The sequence below is a fragment of the Coffea arabica genome, chromosome 3e, assembly GCF_036785885.1.
Source record: "Coffea arabica cultivar ET-39 chromosome 3e, Coffea Arabica ET-39 HiFi, whole genome shotgun sequence".
In the NCBI taxonomy this organism is placed as follows: Eukaryota; Viridiplantae; Streptophyta; class Magnoliopsida; order Gentianales; family Rubiaceae; genus Coffea; species Coffea arabica.
Window position 1 is genome coordinate 37,560,072 of NC_092315.1, and position 19,762 is coordinate 37,579,833.

Below are 19,762 nucleotides of genomic sequence, written 5' to 3' on the forward strand. Positions count from 1 at the left end.
ATTTTTCTATCAAACTCAAAGTGTAAAGCAGTTTCACCCTTTTTGAAGTAATCATTTTCAGCTATCAACTTTTTATTTTGTTGAAAAAGATTTGCATTATCTCGAAACAAAAAACTAATTTTCTATTTTAACTCCTTGTTTTTGGCATAAGATTCTTTCAAACTATCATGCAATTTTATAATGAAAGATTCAAGGTCATCATCATTTTCATCATCACTTTCAAATTGAGAGTTAGAAGATGTTACCTCATCATCTCCAATGGCCATAAAAGCTAATTGAGCAGATTCTTCTTCCTCTTCAATTTCACCATCGGAGTTGCACTCATTCCATGTGAATTGAAATTTGTTGAAACTTGGTTTTCTTCCTTCATTCTTCTTCATCATTGGACACTTACTTGCGTAATGTCCATGTTGGCCGCATTCAAAGCACTGATCAGTTAGCTTTTTGTTGAACTCTAGCTTCCCTTTGTTTTTCGAGTTATTGACTGATTTGGGAGTGAATTGTTAGGTCCACTTTTTCTGAATCTCCTCTTGTTGAGTATTCGTTTGAAGCTTCTTGTGATGAGTGCAAGATCACTGTCATCAACTTCCGCATCTTCTTCATATAGGGAGGCAGAATCATCTTCATCTTGAGATGTCTTTAGAGCAATATTCTTTCGTATTTTTGCATCCTCTTCCTCTTGCATCTTAGTCTTAAGTTTCATCTCATAAGAGGTTAGAGAATTAATAGGCATAGTATTCAAATCTTTAGCCTCCTCAATAGCAGTCACTTTATTTTCCCAATCATTGGACAAGGCATTCAGGATTTTTCAATTTTTCTCACCTAGAGAGTATTCTTTTTCCAGCACCTCTAAGTCCTTAATGAGATCGTTGAATCTACAGTACATTTCATCAATATTTTCATGAGGTTCCATCTTGAACGATTCATACTTGGTAACCAGAATGGACTTCTTTTGTTCTCTAACATTCTCACTACCTTCATGAATTTCTCTCAATTTATCCCAAATTTCCTTGGCTGACTTGCAGCCTTTGACTCTAATAGATTCATTTGAGTCTAAAGCACAATATAACACATTCATGGCTTTTGCATTTAAGGTGAGATGAGTTCTATCTATAGCAGTCAGTTCACTCCTTGTTTTTGGTCTAGATCTATGAGTTTTTTCATCTATAAGAGAGGCATCATATGGACCTTCACTAATAATAAACCACAATTCAACATCAATAGATTGCAAAAAGATAATCATTCTTTCTTTCCAACTCACATAATTTGATGCATTAAACATAGGTGGTCTAATCACACAGCATTATTGGTTGTCATTTTTACTCCTAAGCCGATTGAGCTTAATCTCAAAGAGACCAAGCTCTGATACCAATTGTAAGGATCGAAAACAACCAAATGAAAAAGATAAAAAATGCAAAGATCATAAACGTAACAATAAGTAAAAGGAAAGAATTGCAAACCAATTAACTACACACCTCCTCTTAAACTTGTAGATTAATTCAACCAAGCTATTTCAAATTGATGAATTACAATCACTCTTGTGTACAAAGGAAGGTTCACCTCCTCCTTGCCCCGAACTCCACTCGGTCAAGTCAGGACGTTTTACTATCCCTCCGGACAACCCTCACAGAGCTACACTCATGAAGTATTCACACACAAATGAAAAGCTTACAATGAATCTCACACCACTAAGACTACAAATCTTCTTTGAAGAGTATTTTCTCACTAAAATCACTCTAGATCTTTTGTATCTTCAGTGTGCAAAAGTTATTTGAAGTATCTGACCAACCACTATTTATATAGGACCAAGAAAGTGCCTCATTAATACTTCTAACGGATAGAAAGTAGCTGAACAGTCAACTATCCGTTGGCAGTGTCGAACGTCCGGTAGCCGTGTTTTGTGCGTCCGACAGTAGGCAGAGAGTTTAAGAGATTTTCTTCAATTCTTTCGAACGTCCGGTAGGCTGGTTTTCTGCGTCCGAAAGTATGATGTAATACTGGAAATTTTTCTTCAATTCCTTAGGACGTCTGGTAGGCTGGTTTTCTGCGTCCGAAGATACTCAACGGTTGTCGAACGTCCGATGCAGTCTTTTTGAGCGTCCGACAGCTTTCATCAACCTTTGTCTTCTTTCAATTGCACTTGTTCATGGAATCAAATAACTTCATAACTGAAAGTATATCTTGAAGAGATATTAGTAACATCCATTTGTTTTGTAAATATCAAAAGATAGGGATCAAGATCAACAAACACATTAAATAAAAAATAATTAAGAAAACATTAAATTTTGAAAAAAATTTGGTGTCTACAGTTTGCCTCTCTTTGTCTAGAGTTTCAAGGAAATTCAAGACAAAGTCGTAAACACCAAATTGCTTACCTATCTCTTCTAACTGCACCTGAGTTAAAATAAACAAGCCAACACTTGGCTGAGATTATTGAATACAAGATATAATGAAATTACAAAACACGTGACCGAACTCGTGTAGAGTTGTCTACGTATCCCACCATGTGAATCAGGTCAAATGTAGTTCGAATACCAATGAATCCCAATAAAACAAATGCATTGACCATCTGTGATCTTTGCACAGTCAAAGAAGTCTGAGCTCTCAAAACTTCTAAACATGAAACACAAGATAATCGAGAAAACTCAATTATTAATCAAAACAGTCAAGTCATAAAGAGAAAAAGATGTGCAAAGGGACGCATTTACGCTCCAACAGAAAATCAAATGTAATTGTCGAGAAAGGAGGTAGAAGGGTGCGCGGCGGACGCTGAGACTTCACCAACATGAATTTAAATTTGTCAAGAATGAAAGATAGAAGGGTGCGCAGTAGACGCTGAGACTCACCAACATGAATTTAAATTTGTCAAGAAGGGGAGGTAGAAGGGTGCGCGGTGGACGTTGAGACTCACAAACAGGAAATTAAGTTGATGCGCAGAGGGACACGATTACGCACTAACAGAAAATTAAATTTGTCAAGAATGGGAGATATAAGGGTGCACGGTGGACGCTGAGACTCACCGACAGGAATTTAAATTGTCAAGAAGGGGAGATAGAAGGGTGCGCGGTGGACGCTGAGACTCACCAACAGGAATTTAAATTTGTCAAGAAGAGAGGTAGAAGGGTGCGCAGTGGACCCTGAGACTCACCAATAGGAATTTAAATTTGTCAAGAATGGGAGATAGAAGGGTGCGCGGTGGGCATTGAGACTCACCAACAGGAATTTAAATTTGTCAAGAATGGGAGGTAGAAAGGTGCGCGGTGGACGCTGAGACTCACCAACAGGAAATTAAATTTGTCAAGAATGGGAGGTAGAAGGGTGCGCGGTGGACGCTGAGACTCACCAACAGGAAATTAAATTGATGCGCGGAGGGACACGATTACGCTCCAATAGAAAATTAAATTTGTCAAGAATAGGAGATAGAAGGGTGCGCGGTGGACGCTGAGACTCACCAACAAGAAATTAAATTGTCAAGAAGGAAGATAGAAGGGTGCGCGGTGGACACTGAGACTCACCAACAGAAAATTAAATTTGATCTTTGTCAAGGATCTAGGTAGTTCAATGGGACTGAATTCAAATCCAGATGCCTATCAAGAGAATGAAAATATGCTCGAAACTTGGTGGACTTACAATCTCTTCTTGATTTTTCGAACTTTAAAAGGAAGGAAATAGTGATTTTTCTTTTCTTTCTTCGAAAATGCACAGCAAAACTTGGAGTTCAATCCTTCTATCGTTTGCCCCAGTGTGAATCATGCTCAACTGAACCAATATTGTTAGGGATGGCAATGGGGGCGGGTGCCCGCCCCATCCCCCGCCGCGCCACCCGTAAAAAATATATATATATATATAAATATATATAATTATATATAATATGTAAGTTAATTAGTTATAAACTTATGATAATGATATTATTAGTTAGATGTATTATATAATGTATATTAGTTTATGTAATATAATTGATATTTTCAATTATATGAATAATTATACATGTCTACTAATAGAATTTATTAATTAGTTATACTAAATTTACTAATACATTTATATTAAATTTCTAATTACACTTAATAGAATAACACTTTTTTCTAAAAAAAAAGCACAAACACAATAATGAATTAGTGATTGCATTTGTACTAAAAGTGAAAATTTGACTATTTTAGTTATATTTATTTCATCATATTGGATTGTATTCAAATAACTTCTGTTTGATTGTTTTTATGAGTTTCATTTGTAAAATTACAATGAATAATAATTTGGTGATGTGTTGATATTTTAGTACTTGATTATTTATTAAAATTTAATAATAATAAAATTATATAGTAAAATTTTATTAACCCCGCGGGAGAAGCGAGGCAAGGCGGGGCGGGGCGGGGGGAGCGGGAGGCTGGGCGGGGGGAGCGGGAGGCGGGGGACGGGGGGAACTAATAGGCAACGGGGCGGGGGGCCCCGTTGCCATCCCTAAATATTGTGTCACATAATTTTTCCCGCAGAAAGGAAAAAAAAGAAAAAAAACAACTGTGATAGAAATAGTGCCACCACCATGTGATCCCTTTGCCTTGAGTGCCGTGTAAACATGAGTTTCAATATCAACAAATTGCTCCCTTAGATTTGGTCCACAACCTCTTCAGAATCTTTGCAACCTTCTAATATCAGTTATCCAAACTTTATTGTCATAGCACCTTCAATTCCCTGACTCCTTTGGGATAAATTATAGGGGATTGTCTTTTGAATGAGATCCAATAAATAAGAAAATAAACAATTAAAAATATATTTTCATCATGCAATAATGCTAATATGAAATAAATAATGATACATAATAAATAGATAAAATAGTAAAACAAAATTGTTGAATTTTTTGAATATAGGTCCAAGAATCAAAAATTGAATTCATATTTAGAGGACGGCCTTTGATGAGAAAAAATGCTCCATCTGACCCCTTCAACGTCATTCATTTTGGAATTCATTGTCGGCAAAAGAACAACAGAGACCCAAATCAACATAGTCACCAACTTTCAAATCTCAGCAATCTTCTTCTTTGTTGTTGATCTTCTTGTATTCCAAAACCCTACCTTAGCGCCTTTTCGGATTTTCACTAAGGTTACCCCCACCTTTTTCTTTTTCTTCTTCTTTTTTTCTTTTTTTTCTTTTTTTTTTCAAAGGTTCCTTTTCTGGTTTTCACCTTGAGACATAGACAAGAACATTTTAACCCCAACTGTTCAATCCAGTCATGTTTTGATAATTTGTGGCATCAGTGAGACAAGTATCTCTGACATATTTTAGAAAAGTTGTATTTACATCATTTGCCAATTGATTAAGAAATTTTTTTCTAAAATACTGCAAAAGATGAAAGTAGACAACTTTGAACACTTGTAACTAGGATCGGATGAAATAGTGAAGGAAATGTTGAGACTTGAAAGTGGATCTTATGATGGGTTTGCAATCATTTGAAATAGCATTCTTTCAAAAACTTGCTTCGATCTAGGGTTGAAAGAGATAAAATTTGCCCCAGTTTGATTCTAATCCAATATTTCTATGTTTCTTTTCTTTTTCTTTTTGCTTTTTTTTATTCTTTTTATTCTTTTTTTTATTCTTTTTATTCTTTTTTTTTCAAAGAAACAAAATTGCCCCGGTATAGGGGTTGGTGATCTTAAGGGACTACCAAACGAAAAAGGAAGGTGGTTATGAAAAGTTAAAAGGGAAAACAGATTAGGGATAGAATATCGAAATGGAAAAATGAGAGAAAGTATGCCTTAAATCCGTCTCTTGCAGTATTTTTAAAGAAAATTTTTTATAATCAAATGAAAATTTTTTTGCACATGTCTGCATTGATTGGTTGGGGAAAACTTGATCGTCCATTTCTATAAGAATAAGCGCTTCTCCGAATAGCACTTTCTTAATAATGAATGGTCCTTGCCAATTGGGAGCAAACTTCCCTTTAGCCTCATCTTGCATTGGAAGAATCCGTTTCAAAACCTTATCTCCAACATTAAACAAACGGGACTTGACTTTTTTGTTGTAAACCCGAGCCATTCGTTGCTGATAACATTGTCCATGACACACGGCATTCAACCTCTTTTCATCAATCAGAGACAACTGCTCCTGACGTTCTCTGACCCATTCAGCTTCTTCAATATGAGCTTCCATCAGAATGCGTAAGGAAGGAATTTCAACTTCTGCAGGCAATACTGCTTCCATTCCATACATAAGAGAGTAAGGAGTTGCACCGGTAGAAGTCCTGATCGCAGTTCTATATGCCATCAGTGCATAAGGCAGTCTCTCATGCCAATCCCGATGTGTTTCAGTCATTTTATGAATAATCTTCTTCAAATTCTTATTTGCAGCTTCAACGGCTCCGTTCATCTGAAGCCTGTAAATGGCTGAATTTCGATATCTAATTTTGAACTGTTCACACAATCCATCCACCATATCATTATTGAGGGTTTTGGCATTGTCAGTGATCAACGTCTCTGGTACCCCAAAACGACAGATGATATTATTTATCAAGAAATCTGACACCACTTTCTTAGTCACATGCTTATAGGACGCGACCTCAACCCACTTGGTGAAATATTCAATCACCACTAAGATGAATCGATGCCCATTTGAAGTAGGAGGAGCAATAGTTTCGATCACATCCATTCCCCAGATCGAACATGGCCATGGAGCAGTCATACTATGCAATTCTGTGGGAGGAGCACGTATAATATCACTTTGCATTTGACACTTAACACACTTTCTAACAAAATCTACACAGTCGTGCTTCATTGTAAACCAAAAATATCCTGTTCTCATGATCTTCTTAGCCAGTTGATGCCTATTTATGTGTGGCCCACAAATCCCACTATGCACTTCCTTCATCATATAATCGGTTTCCTCTTCATTGATGCATCTCAGAAGACCCAAATCAGATATTTTCTTGTATAGCATTTCTCCATTCAAGAAGAATCTTGATGACATTCTGCGTAAGAAATTTTTTGTAACAGAATCAGTATCAGGAGGGTAAGATCCCATTTTCATGAATTTCTTAATATTATTGTACCAGGAGCAACCATTAGTGACCCTTTTCGTAACCAGACAGTGCGCTGGTCTATTCTGAAGTTGAATCTGTATAGGTTCAATCACTAATTCATCTGGATGTTAGATCATCGAAGACAGAGTAGCTAAAGCATTAGCAAAGGCATTACGAGTACGGGGAATATGTCTGAGTTCCAAATTCCTGAATTTGCTGGCCAAGCTAAGCAGGTTACAATGATACATCATAATTTTTGAATCCCCAGTTACCCACTGCTTAAGTGTCTGGTGCATAAATAAATTAGAATCACTGAATGCTATCAGGTTCTTGATCTCCATGTCCAATGCCATTTTCAATCCAAAAATATAAGTTTCATATTCGACCATGTTATTGGTACAAGGAAACTGTAATTTGGTGGTAGCGGGATAGTGTTTCCCTTCAGGCGACACTAAAACTGCTCCAATTCTAGCTCCGAAAGAATTTGAAGCACTGTCAAAAAATAACCTCCATCCAGGATACTGCTCACTCATGTCCTCAACTGTCCCTACGAACAGAATTTCTTCATCAGAAAAGTAGGTATGCAATGGCTGGTAATCATCATCTCTTGGATTTTCTGCCAAATGATCCACTATGGCTTGACTCTTGACTGCCTTTTGTGTTGTGAAGACAATATCGAATTCGGAAAGGATCATTTGCCACTTAGCCATACGTCCCGTGGGCATCGACTTTCCTAACAGGTATTTTAGAGGATTAGAACGAGAAATCAAGTAAGTTGTATAACCGAGCAAATAATGTCTCAACTTCTGATCTACCCATGCTAAAGCACAACAACTCTTTTCAAGGAAAGAATAGTTGGTCTCATATGCTGCAAATTTCTTACTCAGATAATAGATGGTTTGTTCTCTTCTCCCAGACTCATCATGTTGTCCCAGAACGCATCCGACAGCCTCATCAAGAGCAGACAAATACATAATCAGAGGTCTTCCTGGCTGAGGTGGCACTAAGACCGGAGGATTTAACAAGTAATTTTTGATCTTATCAAAAGCTTGCTGACAATCTTCATTCCAATCCATTGGCGCATTCTTTTTCAATAATTTAAATAAAGGCTCACAGGTAGAGGTTAACTGTGCAATGAATTGGCTAATGAAATTGATCTTTTCAAGAAAACTCTTCACATCTTTTTGAGTTTTTGGAATGGGCATATCTCGAATTGCTTTTATTTTCGCAGAATCTATTTCTATACCCTATTTACTGACAATAAAACCCAATAATTTACTAGTTGGGGCTCCAAAAGCACATTTCGCAGGATTCAACTTCAAATTATATCTTCCCAATCTTTCAAACAGTTTCTTTAAATCAACCAAATGGTCCTCAACCTTCTTGGATTTAATTATGATATCATCCACATAAATCTCCATCTTTTTGTGAATCATGTCATGGAACAGGGTAGTCATGGTTCTTTGATAAGTAGCTCCAGCATTTTTCAACCCAAAAGGCATCACTCGATAACAAAAGGTTCCCCAAGGGGTGATAAAAGAGGTTTTCTCTCTGTCTTTTTTCGCCATTAAGATTTGATGATATCCAACAAAATAATCACCAAAAGATTCAATTTTGTGTCCAACAGTATTGTCCAAAAGAATATGAATATTTGGCAAAGGAAATCATCTTTCGGACTGGTCTTATTTAGATCTCTATAATCAACACATACTCGCACCTCCCCAGATTTCTTAAGCACTGGCACAGGATTCGAGAGTCAAATGGGATAATGAGACACCACGATTATCTTGGCATTAAGCTGTTTCATAATTTGTTCTTTTATCTTGAGACTCATTTCTGGTTTGAATTTACGAGGCTTCTGTTTCATAGGTAAAACATTTGGATCAGTTGGCAACCCGTGAACCACTATGTCCGTAGAGATCCCTGGCATATCATCATATGACCATGCAAACACGTCTTGAAATAGCATTAAGAATTCGATCATTTCCTCCTTCTACTTTTTTTTTTCAAATGAATGCTGATTTTAACTTCTTTAACCTCTGTCTTAGTGCCAATATTGATGACTTCTGTTTCTTCTAAGTTCGGTTTGAGTTTCTCTTCATACTGTTTTAAATCCCTTGAGATGGACTCAAATTCTTCCTCGATATCGCTTTCGTTTTGAATTTCAGATTGCATGATTTCAAGTTCATGAGAGATATCGAGATTGCAGCCATCGAATTCCAAAATGGTGACATCCAAAGGGTCAAAGAATTTTATTTGTGACCATCTGAAAATAAAATAGAACATCATAATAAATAAATAGAAATTTCATGAGAGATCTTCCATTTCATTGAATTCAAAATGCATCGAAATTTCACAAAAAGACAAATACACAAACATGATTGCCATTTTAAAGACATATCTAACCCAAACCTTTATTTTCGTTTCAACAATTTTCTTGAACAAAACAAGCTATATTAACTGAAATGAGAATAAAGCTTCAAAAAAATAAAATAAAAGCCGTTTATTTTAATAAAAGATCCAGACTACCGTCAATCTAGATATGAATCTAGACAAAAGACAATCCCCTTAAATTTACCGAAATTTCCTTCGAGAGGGAAGATAATCAGCGGTCCAATTTTGAATGGCTCCTTCTGTAATTGGCAAAAATTTTGAATTCTCTGATGGCTCCTCCTCACAAGTTGCCTCGACAAATAATTGAGATAGGTCCACTTCAATCTCCTCCACAGAATTTTTCGTTTCTGGCATGATCACTTCTGATGGTCGAGGAAAAGTTTGATATAGCAGTGGGACATTTAAGGCAATTTGCTTACCCTTCTTTTCAGCTTGTTTTCGAGCTTGCATTTCCTTTCTATCCTTAGCAGTTGGATGAAATCCCAGTACAAATGTATCCTTTTGCGTCGGGATCTCTATTGGTTCCAAAATTTCTTGCAATTCCCGCCCAAGATCTTTTCCTATTTCATATCCACCACGAATAATCTCCTTAGCCATCCTGATACTGGCCTCTGGCAAATCTGATTTAGTCAGCGACTTATTTTTGGATACCCATCCCACAGAGACGATGTCAGCAACATGATGAGATGAAATTGGAGTCCCTTTTCTATCTTCACCTTTGAATTTTGCATCAACAATCATGGTACAGTCATTCTCAGTAAACACAGTAATGAGCTGATCATTCACAATAAATCTCAACATTTGATGCAGAGAAGATGGCACTGAATTAGAAACATGTATCCAAGGTCTTCCAAGCAAAATATTATAAATACTGGAGAAGTCCATTACTTGGCAAGTAACTTGAAATTGAGCAGGGCCTATCTCCAACATCAGATCTGTTTCACCCATAGATTCCCTCCTTGAACCATCGAATCCTCGAACCAGTTGCAGATGGGCGGAGTTTAATGTCAAGAAATCCAAGCTTGGTGAGAGTGTTCTATGGACAGATATTCAACGTTGACCCATTATCCACTAAAACTCTTGGCAACAGCTTTCCATTGCAGCGGACTGATATGTACAAGGCTCTGTTATGGCCGATCCCCTCTGCAGTCAGATCGTCATCAGAGAAGGCAATACGATTAGCAGCAAGTACATTCCCCACAATATTGGAAAATTTATCCACCGGAATATCTTTAGGAACTTGAGCTTTATCCAGGATTTTGAGTAATGCTTCTCTGTGTAACTCGGAGGTCAAGAGAATATTCAAAAAAGAAATCTGAGCAGGCATCATATCCAACTGGTCCACTATTTTATACTCACTTCTCTTCAGCATCTTAAAAAAAATCCACAGCTTCATTTTCAGGTACAAGAGACTTGGGTTTCGGAGATTTAACGTTAGCCTTGGATCGAACGTCTATTTCGGAGTTTCCCACGATTCTCTCAGACATGGTAATAGTAGATACCTCTTCTTTTAAGCATTTTTTTATCTTCCACCAACAGGATAGACTCCTCATAGTTCTAGGGTACCTCTTGTAAGTTATTGACAGGAATTTGTTCCGAAAATTCGAGAATAACGGGCTCTGATATATCCCATTCAAAAGATGGTAGATCCAGAATAAAGGGGTTTTGTCAACCTCGGAAACTCCCCCTTCTACTATAAATGACTCCTCTTTTTCAAATACAAGAGACTTCAACTTTTCCTCAACATCATCATTAGTCATAAACTTCTCAGCAGACAGCGATTTTCTCATTCTCGCGTGGTCAGTTTTCATTACACCAAACACCTCAGTTTCATCTACAATGTTCTGAGTGGGATCGATAAAATCTTCATCAGCGATGATAACTCCTACAGTGCTTCCATGCTCAGGTAAAGGATTCTTACTGACATTAGGTCCTTATTTTCCCTTTCTTCTAAGAACGATGTCTCCAGAATCAATCATGTCTTGGATCTTATGTTTTAGAGCCCAACAATTGCCAGTGATATGACCTGGACTTCCAGAATGATAGGCACAGATTGCTTGTGGATCGTAACCGTCAGGAGGACCTCTGGGATAGAGTTTGGGAGGAACAGTGCTAATTTTTCCAACTGCTCTTAATTGCTCATACAATTGATCAATGGGTCGGCCCAAATTGGTGAAGGTTCGAAATTGCTTTTGATTTTGAACTCCCCTGGTTTGAAAAGGATTTTGAGAATAGTTATTATTTTGCAGGGTTGGTCTGGGATGATAATTGGGACGGGAGTGATTTTGAAAGATAGGTTATGGAGTTGGAGGTAATAGTAAGGTATTCAAATGACTTGGTCGGGGATTGATGGAGTTGGGTAGTAGTGTGGTAGACTGGTTGACGGTTGGTGTAATACGGGTAAGGAACAGAATAGGTGGGATGGTTTTTGGGTCTGAAAGACGGGCCTTGATCCCATATAAAAGCAGTTTCTCCTTCTTTCTTCTTGAATTGGGACTTTTTCCCAATGTTGCTTTGATTCTGTAGAGCATCCAATTGCAACTTCAATGCCGATACACTAACAATCTTCCCTGCCTTGACAAACTCATCGTATGCCTTCAACTTGTTAATAATAGCAGCAAACGAACTTTCAGTCATGCGAAAGATCTCTTCAAAGTAGGGTGGATCATGAGCCTTGATAAAAGTACGAACAATTTCCTCCTCAGTCATAGGAGGCTCCACTTTGGCAGCTAACTTTCTCCACTGCTTTGCATAGGTCTTGTGATCTTCCGATGGCTTTCTTTTTGTACCCTCCAGTGTTGTTCGGGTTGGTGCCAACTCACAATTAAACTCATATTGCTTCACAAAAGCTATGGACAGATCTAACCAAGTTTTTACCTCTCCAGATTTCAAATTTGAATACCAATCTAGAGCATCCCCCTCTAAACTTTTCGAAAATAGACGCATAGGCAAATTTTCATCATCCACTGGCTTACCTAACTTGTTGGCAAATATCTTGAGATGCGTCTTAGGATTTCCAGTTCCATCATACTTACTGAATTTTGGAGTTTTGAATCCCAATGGTAGCCAAATATCTGGAAAAAGACATAATTCATCGTAGTCCAACCTACTATGCCTGCTCAATCCTTGATTCTTCTTCATAAAATCATCGAATCGATCCAATCTTCTCAACAGATCTTTATCAATAGGTGCGGGTTGTTCTTCTATCGCCGCCTTCCCTTGAGATGCAGTATCCAACACAAAAGGCACTGCAACGTAGTGGTGGGGTTCTTGAGGGTTGGGGGGGCAAACGTTCAGATTGGTTTGTGGATGGGTTTGAGGGATTTGGTTTTTGGTTGAGTTATTCAATATATAATTCGGATGTGTATAGGAAAAGTCTGAGTTTAGTTGGGTAAAGGTATTTTCAGGAAGATTAGTGAAAGGAGTAAGGAAAGTTGTCTGGGCATTGGATGCGTGGGGTAGTTGATAGTCTTGTGCAGGTGGGTGGTTATCGACAGGTTCTCGATCGTTTGGGATACCACCACCACTATTGCTTGCGACCAACTGATCAATGACACGTCTCTGTGCGGCCATTTCAACACTTAACTCATTGAATTTGCCAAGTACTTCACTTAACTGAGCTCCCAATGCTGTGAAATCCGATGTCGTAACCATAGCAGATCTTTTCGAAGTTTCTGGGATTAAACTCATGTTTACAGGCTGTCTCAAGTCTTTACTTCGAGACCTGGTGATGATGGGACTTCTTTGGGTAGCTATTATGAGAAATACTTGATAATGGAGAAAAGAAACTGGTTTAGGAATGGATTTTCTGTCAAATTGCTATAATTTATTCAAGAAAAAGAAAAAGAAAGAAAAAATGAGTTAGTAAATATTTAAATAATTCGGATGCATGTCCTATGGGGGAGTCCTTTTTATGCCAGGGTAGGCCTAACATGATCCAACACCTTCGGAATGAGACCCGTTGATCAAACCTGTTATTTACAATCATTTTGTGAAAATAGAGAGATTTCATTTCATTGCAAAATACCAAGTGCCTTTGTTTACATCATGTCACGAAGGCGGTTTCGTACAAGGTCACCAAAATTTCTGAGCCTATCTAGAACAGAATCTCTAGTTTCTCTAGCATACGGAATCTTGACACGTTCGACTTGATCATGTAATTCCCCACATTTCCGCTTCATCTCTTGGCGCTTTTCTCGTTCCTTTTCATATAACCTTTTGTTTTCCTCTGCCCTTTCCTTGTGTGCCTCGACGGATTTCTTCAACTGTAAAACCTCCTTATCCTTGGCTTCAACGATAGCTTTCAACTTCTTGATCTCCTCATACGGCTCACATTGCAACCCTTGTGTGGTGGAGTTTCTTAACCAACCCTCGTATTGTGAAGTTGATACACCCTTCTGTTTGAGCTCCGAAAGATAACTAATGCATCTATCATCAGATATTGTTCTCCAAGGTTCGGTGATTTGGCTCTTCATAGGGATCTCTTTTGGACATACTCCCTTCTAAAAAAAATGGTGACTTCACTCAACTCAGATGCAGACGGTAGTCCCTGGATGCGACCTAGTTGTCTGAGAAACCTTTTCGGGGTATATGAGATGATTCCTTGAGTACCCAGCAAGAAAACACATTCGGACGCCTTAGTGCGAAGAACTGGTTTAAAACAGTCCGTCCAATCTAATACCCACCTAATGTCATGATCTTGCAACATTTCCAAGTAATCCACATATTCGGATGCGTTCTTCGGTAGACCCTCTTCGTTAACTCTTTTGTAATGTGTAACTATCCAATCGTATCCAACTACCGGCAAACTATTGGCAACAAAGGATTATCTCCTAAAATGCCCTGAGCTATGTGCAGAACCAAATTTGCCCCATAAAAGAACTTTTCTCCCTTTTAACAACTGATACAGGCTAAAGAATGTCTGCGAGAATGGTCGGGACTATAGGGCATTGTTTATCCTAGATTCTCAAAAAAGGGTCATTCACAATTTTTGCTAACTATCTTTTGATCTTTTCTCGGAAAGAAATAGATCCCAGCCATAGCTATTCCATATACTAATGGCCTTTTGTGCTCCCATATGTCTTTGGAGGTGAACGCAAAATCTGTCATATGCCTCTCGAACCCGTCGCGTGGTGCAAAACGTTCAAACGGAATATTCACGGCAACGCCCTGGTTTGATCCTCGTAGTACCCTCTTTCAATCCTATGATCTTGCAAAATTCTGCCTTGTCTGAAGTAGACGGAAAAACCAAGGCAGTTCTATGCATGGGTAGATTAAGGAGGCCAGCTACTTCCTCGAGTGTTATAGTCATTTGCCTATTACCTATTCTAAAAGCAGAACACTCTGGGTCCCAAAGATGTACTAAAGCCTTTACCAAATAACCATTGGACTTGATCTCCTTAAAGTCTCCAATCGGTCCTAAATATTGGACTACTTGATGCAATTCACTGAGTAGCATGAAGATAGGCCATTTTTGAACCTCAGTCGATGATATCAATGGAGAAAGTAGTTTGTCAATTACCTTACCTACGAGTCTCATTCCTCCAGTTAGGCGATAATTTAAATGTGCAATCCCCTGAAGGGTTAAATACCCACGGGAAAAACAAAGGTTGACTTTATTCCTAAAGCGAGATTCCCTACGTGGCATTCCTTCTCTAGGGTTTACGCATGATGCCATTTTATCAAAGCGAGTAAATATGAAATGTAACCTAAAAGGATCCCCTTTTAATTGCCGGGGTAAGTCTAAGATGATATGTTATTTTGCTACAAATGCAATGCATTGAAATTTAAACGTGTCATAACAGGGTGGCTCTTAGAGAGTACCATACCAGGACTTTTATTTTCTAAGGCTCGTGTATGCAGGAAAGGAGAAAACAAGGAGAGGTTAGTTCAATTGATATATGACACATAACACATTGGAGCAAACAAAAATAATATGAAAAATAAAAGGTAATTAAAGAAAGAAGGGTGTAATCCCTCCCCTTGTGCCTAGTGTTCCTAATAGGGTAAGGCAGATTCTATCCTAGGTAAACGATCATGGATGCATGATGTATTGGCTCACTAATGCATCTAGACTTGATAAGCTTAGATCCTCAAGCCTTCAGACTCGTGGCCAAGAGTCATCAATTCCAAGGCCCTTTGTCAGTGGCTCAGGCGATTCCCCAAACACCGCTACGCACACATCGTGTCACGGCTACGCGTTTGAGTGAATCTATCAAATAATCCTCAACCTTCGACCATAAGCAGAAGGCTATCAACCCAAAGGTTAAAGCGGAATATTGAGTGACCCCTTGGATTATGCTACGCACACATCGTATCACGATCACATGTCCAAATAGGTCACCTAATCCTAATAGGGTGGAGTGGCGTGACAAGCCACTTAAAAAAATAAATGAGGGTTTAAAGTAAAGCATATGCACGTATGAAAGTGTTTCCTTTGAAGGGGAGGGATTATAATTAAAACAAGCATGGAGGCTCAAGGTAATATTCCCCCCCCCCAAAATGCAAAGCGCGATACAAGTAAGTAAACAACCAAAAGTACATAAATAAACCATTCATCACATACACGAGGAACGATGAACGAATACGAGTGTGAAGTGCAAAACATCCTAAAAAAGGAAAATGCAACCTAAAACATCCAAATATGATACATAAAAGGATTAAAAAGAGAAAAGACAACTAGACCAAGTGCTTGGACTTTCTAGCATTCCCCAGTGGAGTCGCCAATCTGTCGCGCCCCATTTTTCGCGATGGGAAAATAAAAGGTGTGATTAAAAGATGTGATTTTATTTAAAAATAAATGAAAAAGGACCTAAAACGGGACTTTAAAAAATGCAACAGTTTGGGTCCAAAATTTAGTCTAAAAAGGGATTTTAAGAAAAAATAGGAGTCGCCACTTGATATTGAGTTTTGGTGTACCAAGTCACCCAAAAAGTGTTTTTAACTAAAATAAAATAAAATAAAACCTTTTTCGACAACTCCAAGTCTTTGAAAACAAGAGAAAATGAGTTCGAGAGTCACAGTTGAAGAAAGGGAAGGCAAAGGTTCAATTGACTCAAACCTAAGGCACCCTTTCAATCTAGTCTAAGTTAGTTGCGTGGTTTAGTCAAAATTTTCTTAATCTAACCCATAAATTTATCAAGTTTGGATGTTTCCTACATGGATGCAAAAATAAAATATCGAAGGGAAGAAAATATCCACTCAAGGGTTTAATTGATATCAATCGCATTGATTGCGAAGGCCAAAATAATTCCTTGAAGGGGTCACGAATATGCAAATGATAAAATCAAAAGAAAAGAAAAGAAAATTAAATTATATACATAAGGTATAAGTGATCAAAGAAAAAGGAATGCAACATAATGGGTACGGGAGGCAAAAATTCGTGACATAATTTTCTTATACAGGGATTAATGGGGTATTTAAATTAAAGAGTTATAATCACCCATATCCATGTTCAAAGAATAATTCCACTAATATGAACAAGCAAATGAACTAACGTATTCCATAATTTCTTAAATCAAATGCAATTCTAAATGATATGATTAACACATATAGAGGATAAGGTAAAATAATATAATAGGAAATATCATGCAAATGAGAAAAATCCAAAAAAAATAAAATATGCATGAAAATGTAATGAATATCACACAAAAGATGAATCTAATGCATGAATGATCTACGGGTCTAGTGTTGGACTAGCCCATTTCTAAAAATCCTTACTAGTATTGGACTAGCAAATAAACAGAAGGAGAAGTCACAACTAGCGTTGGACTAGTGTGGTGACGTCATGCATTAACAATACATAGTAAACCAATAAAGTATAAATTAAAATAAATAAACACATAAGAGCAGGTAGCACATAACACATAAGTATAATATCTAGATGCAAATATCCTAAGAAAAGCGGTAACACATAGCAAGTAAGCATGCAAATCACAACAAGCAAATAAAACAAACAAGCCCTAACTATTACATTAGGGGGAGGGCCTACCACAATCTAAAAGGGAAATAAAATAAATAATTAAAATAAATACCTAACTATTACAATTGTGGCATTTAATTGCCTTCCCAAATAATTTTGAATTAAATTAAAATAAATATACAAAATTAAAACAAGTAAATAAATAAATAAAAATATTCAAGAGGCATGCGATTAAGCACATAAAGTCACATAGAGCACGTAGGGTCAAATAAAGTCAAAAATAAGAGAAAGAGTGTACCTCCCCTGAATTGGTACCCTAATGAAATAAAATTACTTATTTACCCTCCAAAAACAAAGAAGAGGTCAAGGCATCACTTTAAGTAACAAATAATCACATAAAAAGGGGATGAATATGAAATTGAATTAATCGAGGCACTTAAATGAAGGTAAACAAACCATGTCTATGAAATTAAAACAAGTAAGGACTTAATTGTAAAAATTAATAAAGTTTTAAGGCCAAAATTAAAGAAAAATAAAGTTAAGGGACCTATTTGCAATTAAAACATGGACATAATTGAAAGAAATCAAAGGCCTTAGGGTGACAATATACTTAATGAAAAGTACAGGGACCATTCTGCAAATTCGTTGGCCAGATCCTTGGCCAAACAGGCCATTGGGCCATTGTCTGATTCTCCTTGGGCTAAGAACACAAGGCCCGATCAGAAGTCCAAGAAAATGAAGTGGATAGCCCATTGTTGTTTTACCAATTAAAACCCAACCAATTTACATGGGCTTTGACCTCTTAGCCCAACCGAAACCCAAAAAGAAATAAGCTAAACCCATTCCATTAAACCCAAGCAAAAATAACATCTTAACCCATATTATTTACTTCACTAAAACCAACATAATTAAATCAACTAAAATTATTAAGCCAGAAATATGATCTAAAATCAAGAGTTAATCTATCCAAAAAAAAATCACATAAATTATGCAAAAAGAGGATTAAACTTAGATGGGCAACATTAGTTCTATTTTTCCAGATTTTGGGCCATAGTGTAATTAATTAAAACTTGGGGGATCAAAAGTGTAATTTTTCCAGATTTTTCATCCAAAATTCCAAAGAAGATTTCTGCAATCCGAAGTTTTATGCAACTCCTGAGTTTATCATCCCAGACACATTTATACAAAGAAAACTCAAACAAAAGCCAACCATTTATCAACTAAATCGACACAAAAATTTCGATTCATTTCCTCAACAAAATTTTATGACAAAAACATTCCTTATGACTTTTATAAACCCCCTAAAAATCTATCATTTTTAGACTACAAAATCGACAAAAACTTAACTAAACAACCTCTCCAAACATTAACTAGTCAGGATTATTCATTTTTTAACAACAATAGATGCACAAAAATAACATTTTTATTCGATTTTCCACTTAAATATTTTTTTTAAACACTTTGCATGCCTACAAAAGAATCATTTCCTTTTCATTGATCTAACTTATGTCATTTCCAAATTTTCACCAATACAACAATAATAAAAATAGCAAAAGTAAGAGAAATTAAACAACCAAAATATGTCTAATAAAAAAAACTGAAAAATACCTCAATGAAAGGGGAGTTTCTTGGCTAAAGCTTTGAATAAGTTCCTAAGCCTCAACCGTTTATTTGTTTGTTGTTTTTACCTCCTTCACCTTTCTTTGATCAAAGGACCAGTGCCTCTGCAAAATTTGTTTTCTGTCCGTTGGCTCTGCCCAAGAGAAGAAGGATTCCAGTAGTCCTCAAAATGAGTTCCCCATGAGTCCTTTTTATGCTATTTTCTTCTTATTGGATCCGTTGAGAGCCTTTCCTAGTCAAAAGGTGGTGATGCCATCATGAGTCATTATGATGGCTCATTATGGGTTTTTTTTTTTTTGGAATCCAAGGAAAGAAAGACCATAATTTTTTAATTTTTTTAAAATTGTTTTTAAACAAACCTGCAAAAATGAGATAATACACGTAAAATGTAAGAAAATAAATAACACATTAAATGAAAAATAATTAAGAAAACATTAAATTTTGACAAAATTTTGGTGTCTACACCTTCTCGACTATAATTAATTTCCACTTTGTGAGACAATAGGCTTCATTAATTAAGCTTGGCACCAAAATAATTGTACATTTGTTTGGATAGAGTGTTATTTGAAATATTATTAAGAATAATTACTGTCACACTTTTTGTGATGTGATGTATGTGAAACAAAAATGTGATTGAAAATATAAAAAGGTGGATTGGAAAATATGTTTCTGGTGCAAGTGAAATATTATTTGAAATAATTTGATATCCAAACACTGTTTTATAAGAAGTTAATTCAAGCAATGTTGACACTTAAATTTCTATTCCAAATTAAAACTTTTTTACACTCTAAATTTCATTCACCAAGGCAGAAAATTAACAA

The 19,762-nt window shown here is 36.7% G+C and overlaps 1 protein-coding gene across 1 annotated transcript; it reads right to left on the reverse strand.

Annotated features, from left to right (window-relative positions):
• Positions 1 to 8,911: 8,911 nt before the first annotated feature.
• Positions 8,912 to 13,090, reverse strand: LOC140038485 (uncharacterized). The gene is made up of 7 exons (XM_072083856.1): positions 11,799 to 13,090; positions 11,427 to 11,608; positions 11,074 to 11,285; positions 10,519 to 10,772; positions 9,585 to 10,436; positions 9,044 to 9,272; positions 8,912 to 8,929 (listed from the first exon to the last, which is right to left on the reverse strand). Exons 1-7 carry the CDS (start codon positions 13,088 to 13,090, stop codon positions 8,912 to 8,914), a joined length of 3,039 nt encoding a protein of 1,012 aa, XP_071939957.1.
• Between the last annotated feature and the right edge of the window lie 6,672 nt (positions 13,091 to 19,762).

Bases quoted from the DNA above. Each gene is read 5' to 3' on its own strand.
- LOC140038485 (XM_072083856.1), bottom strand. From the start codon at position 13,090: ATGAGTTTAATCCCAGAAACTTCGAAAAGATCTGCTATGGTTACGACA. The intron at 11,286-11,426 runs GTCATATCACTG...GAAGCACTGTAG, and splicing joins CTATCATTCTGGAAGTCCAG to GAGTTATCATCGCTGATGAA. The intron at 9,273-9,584 runs GTAAATTTAAGG...TTTTATTTTCAG, and splicing joins CCCTCTCGAAGGAAATTTCG to ATGGTCACAAATAAAATTCT.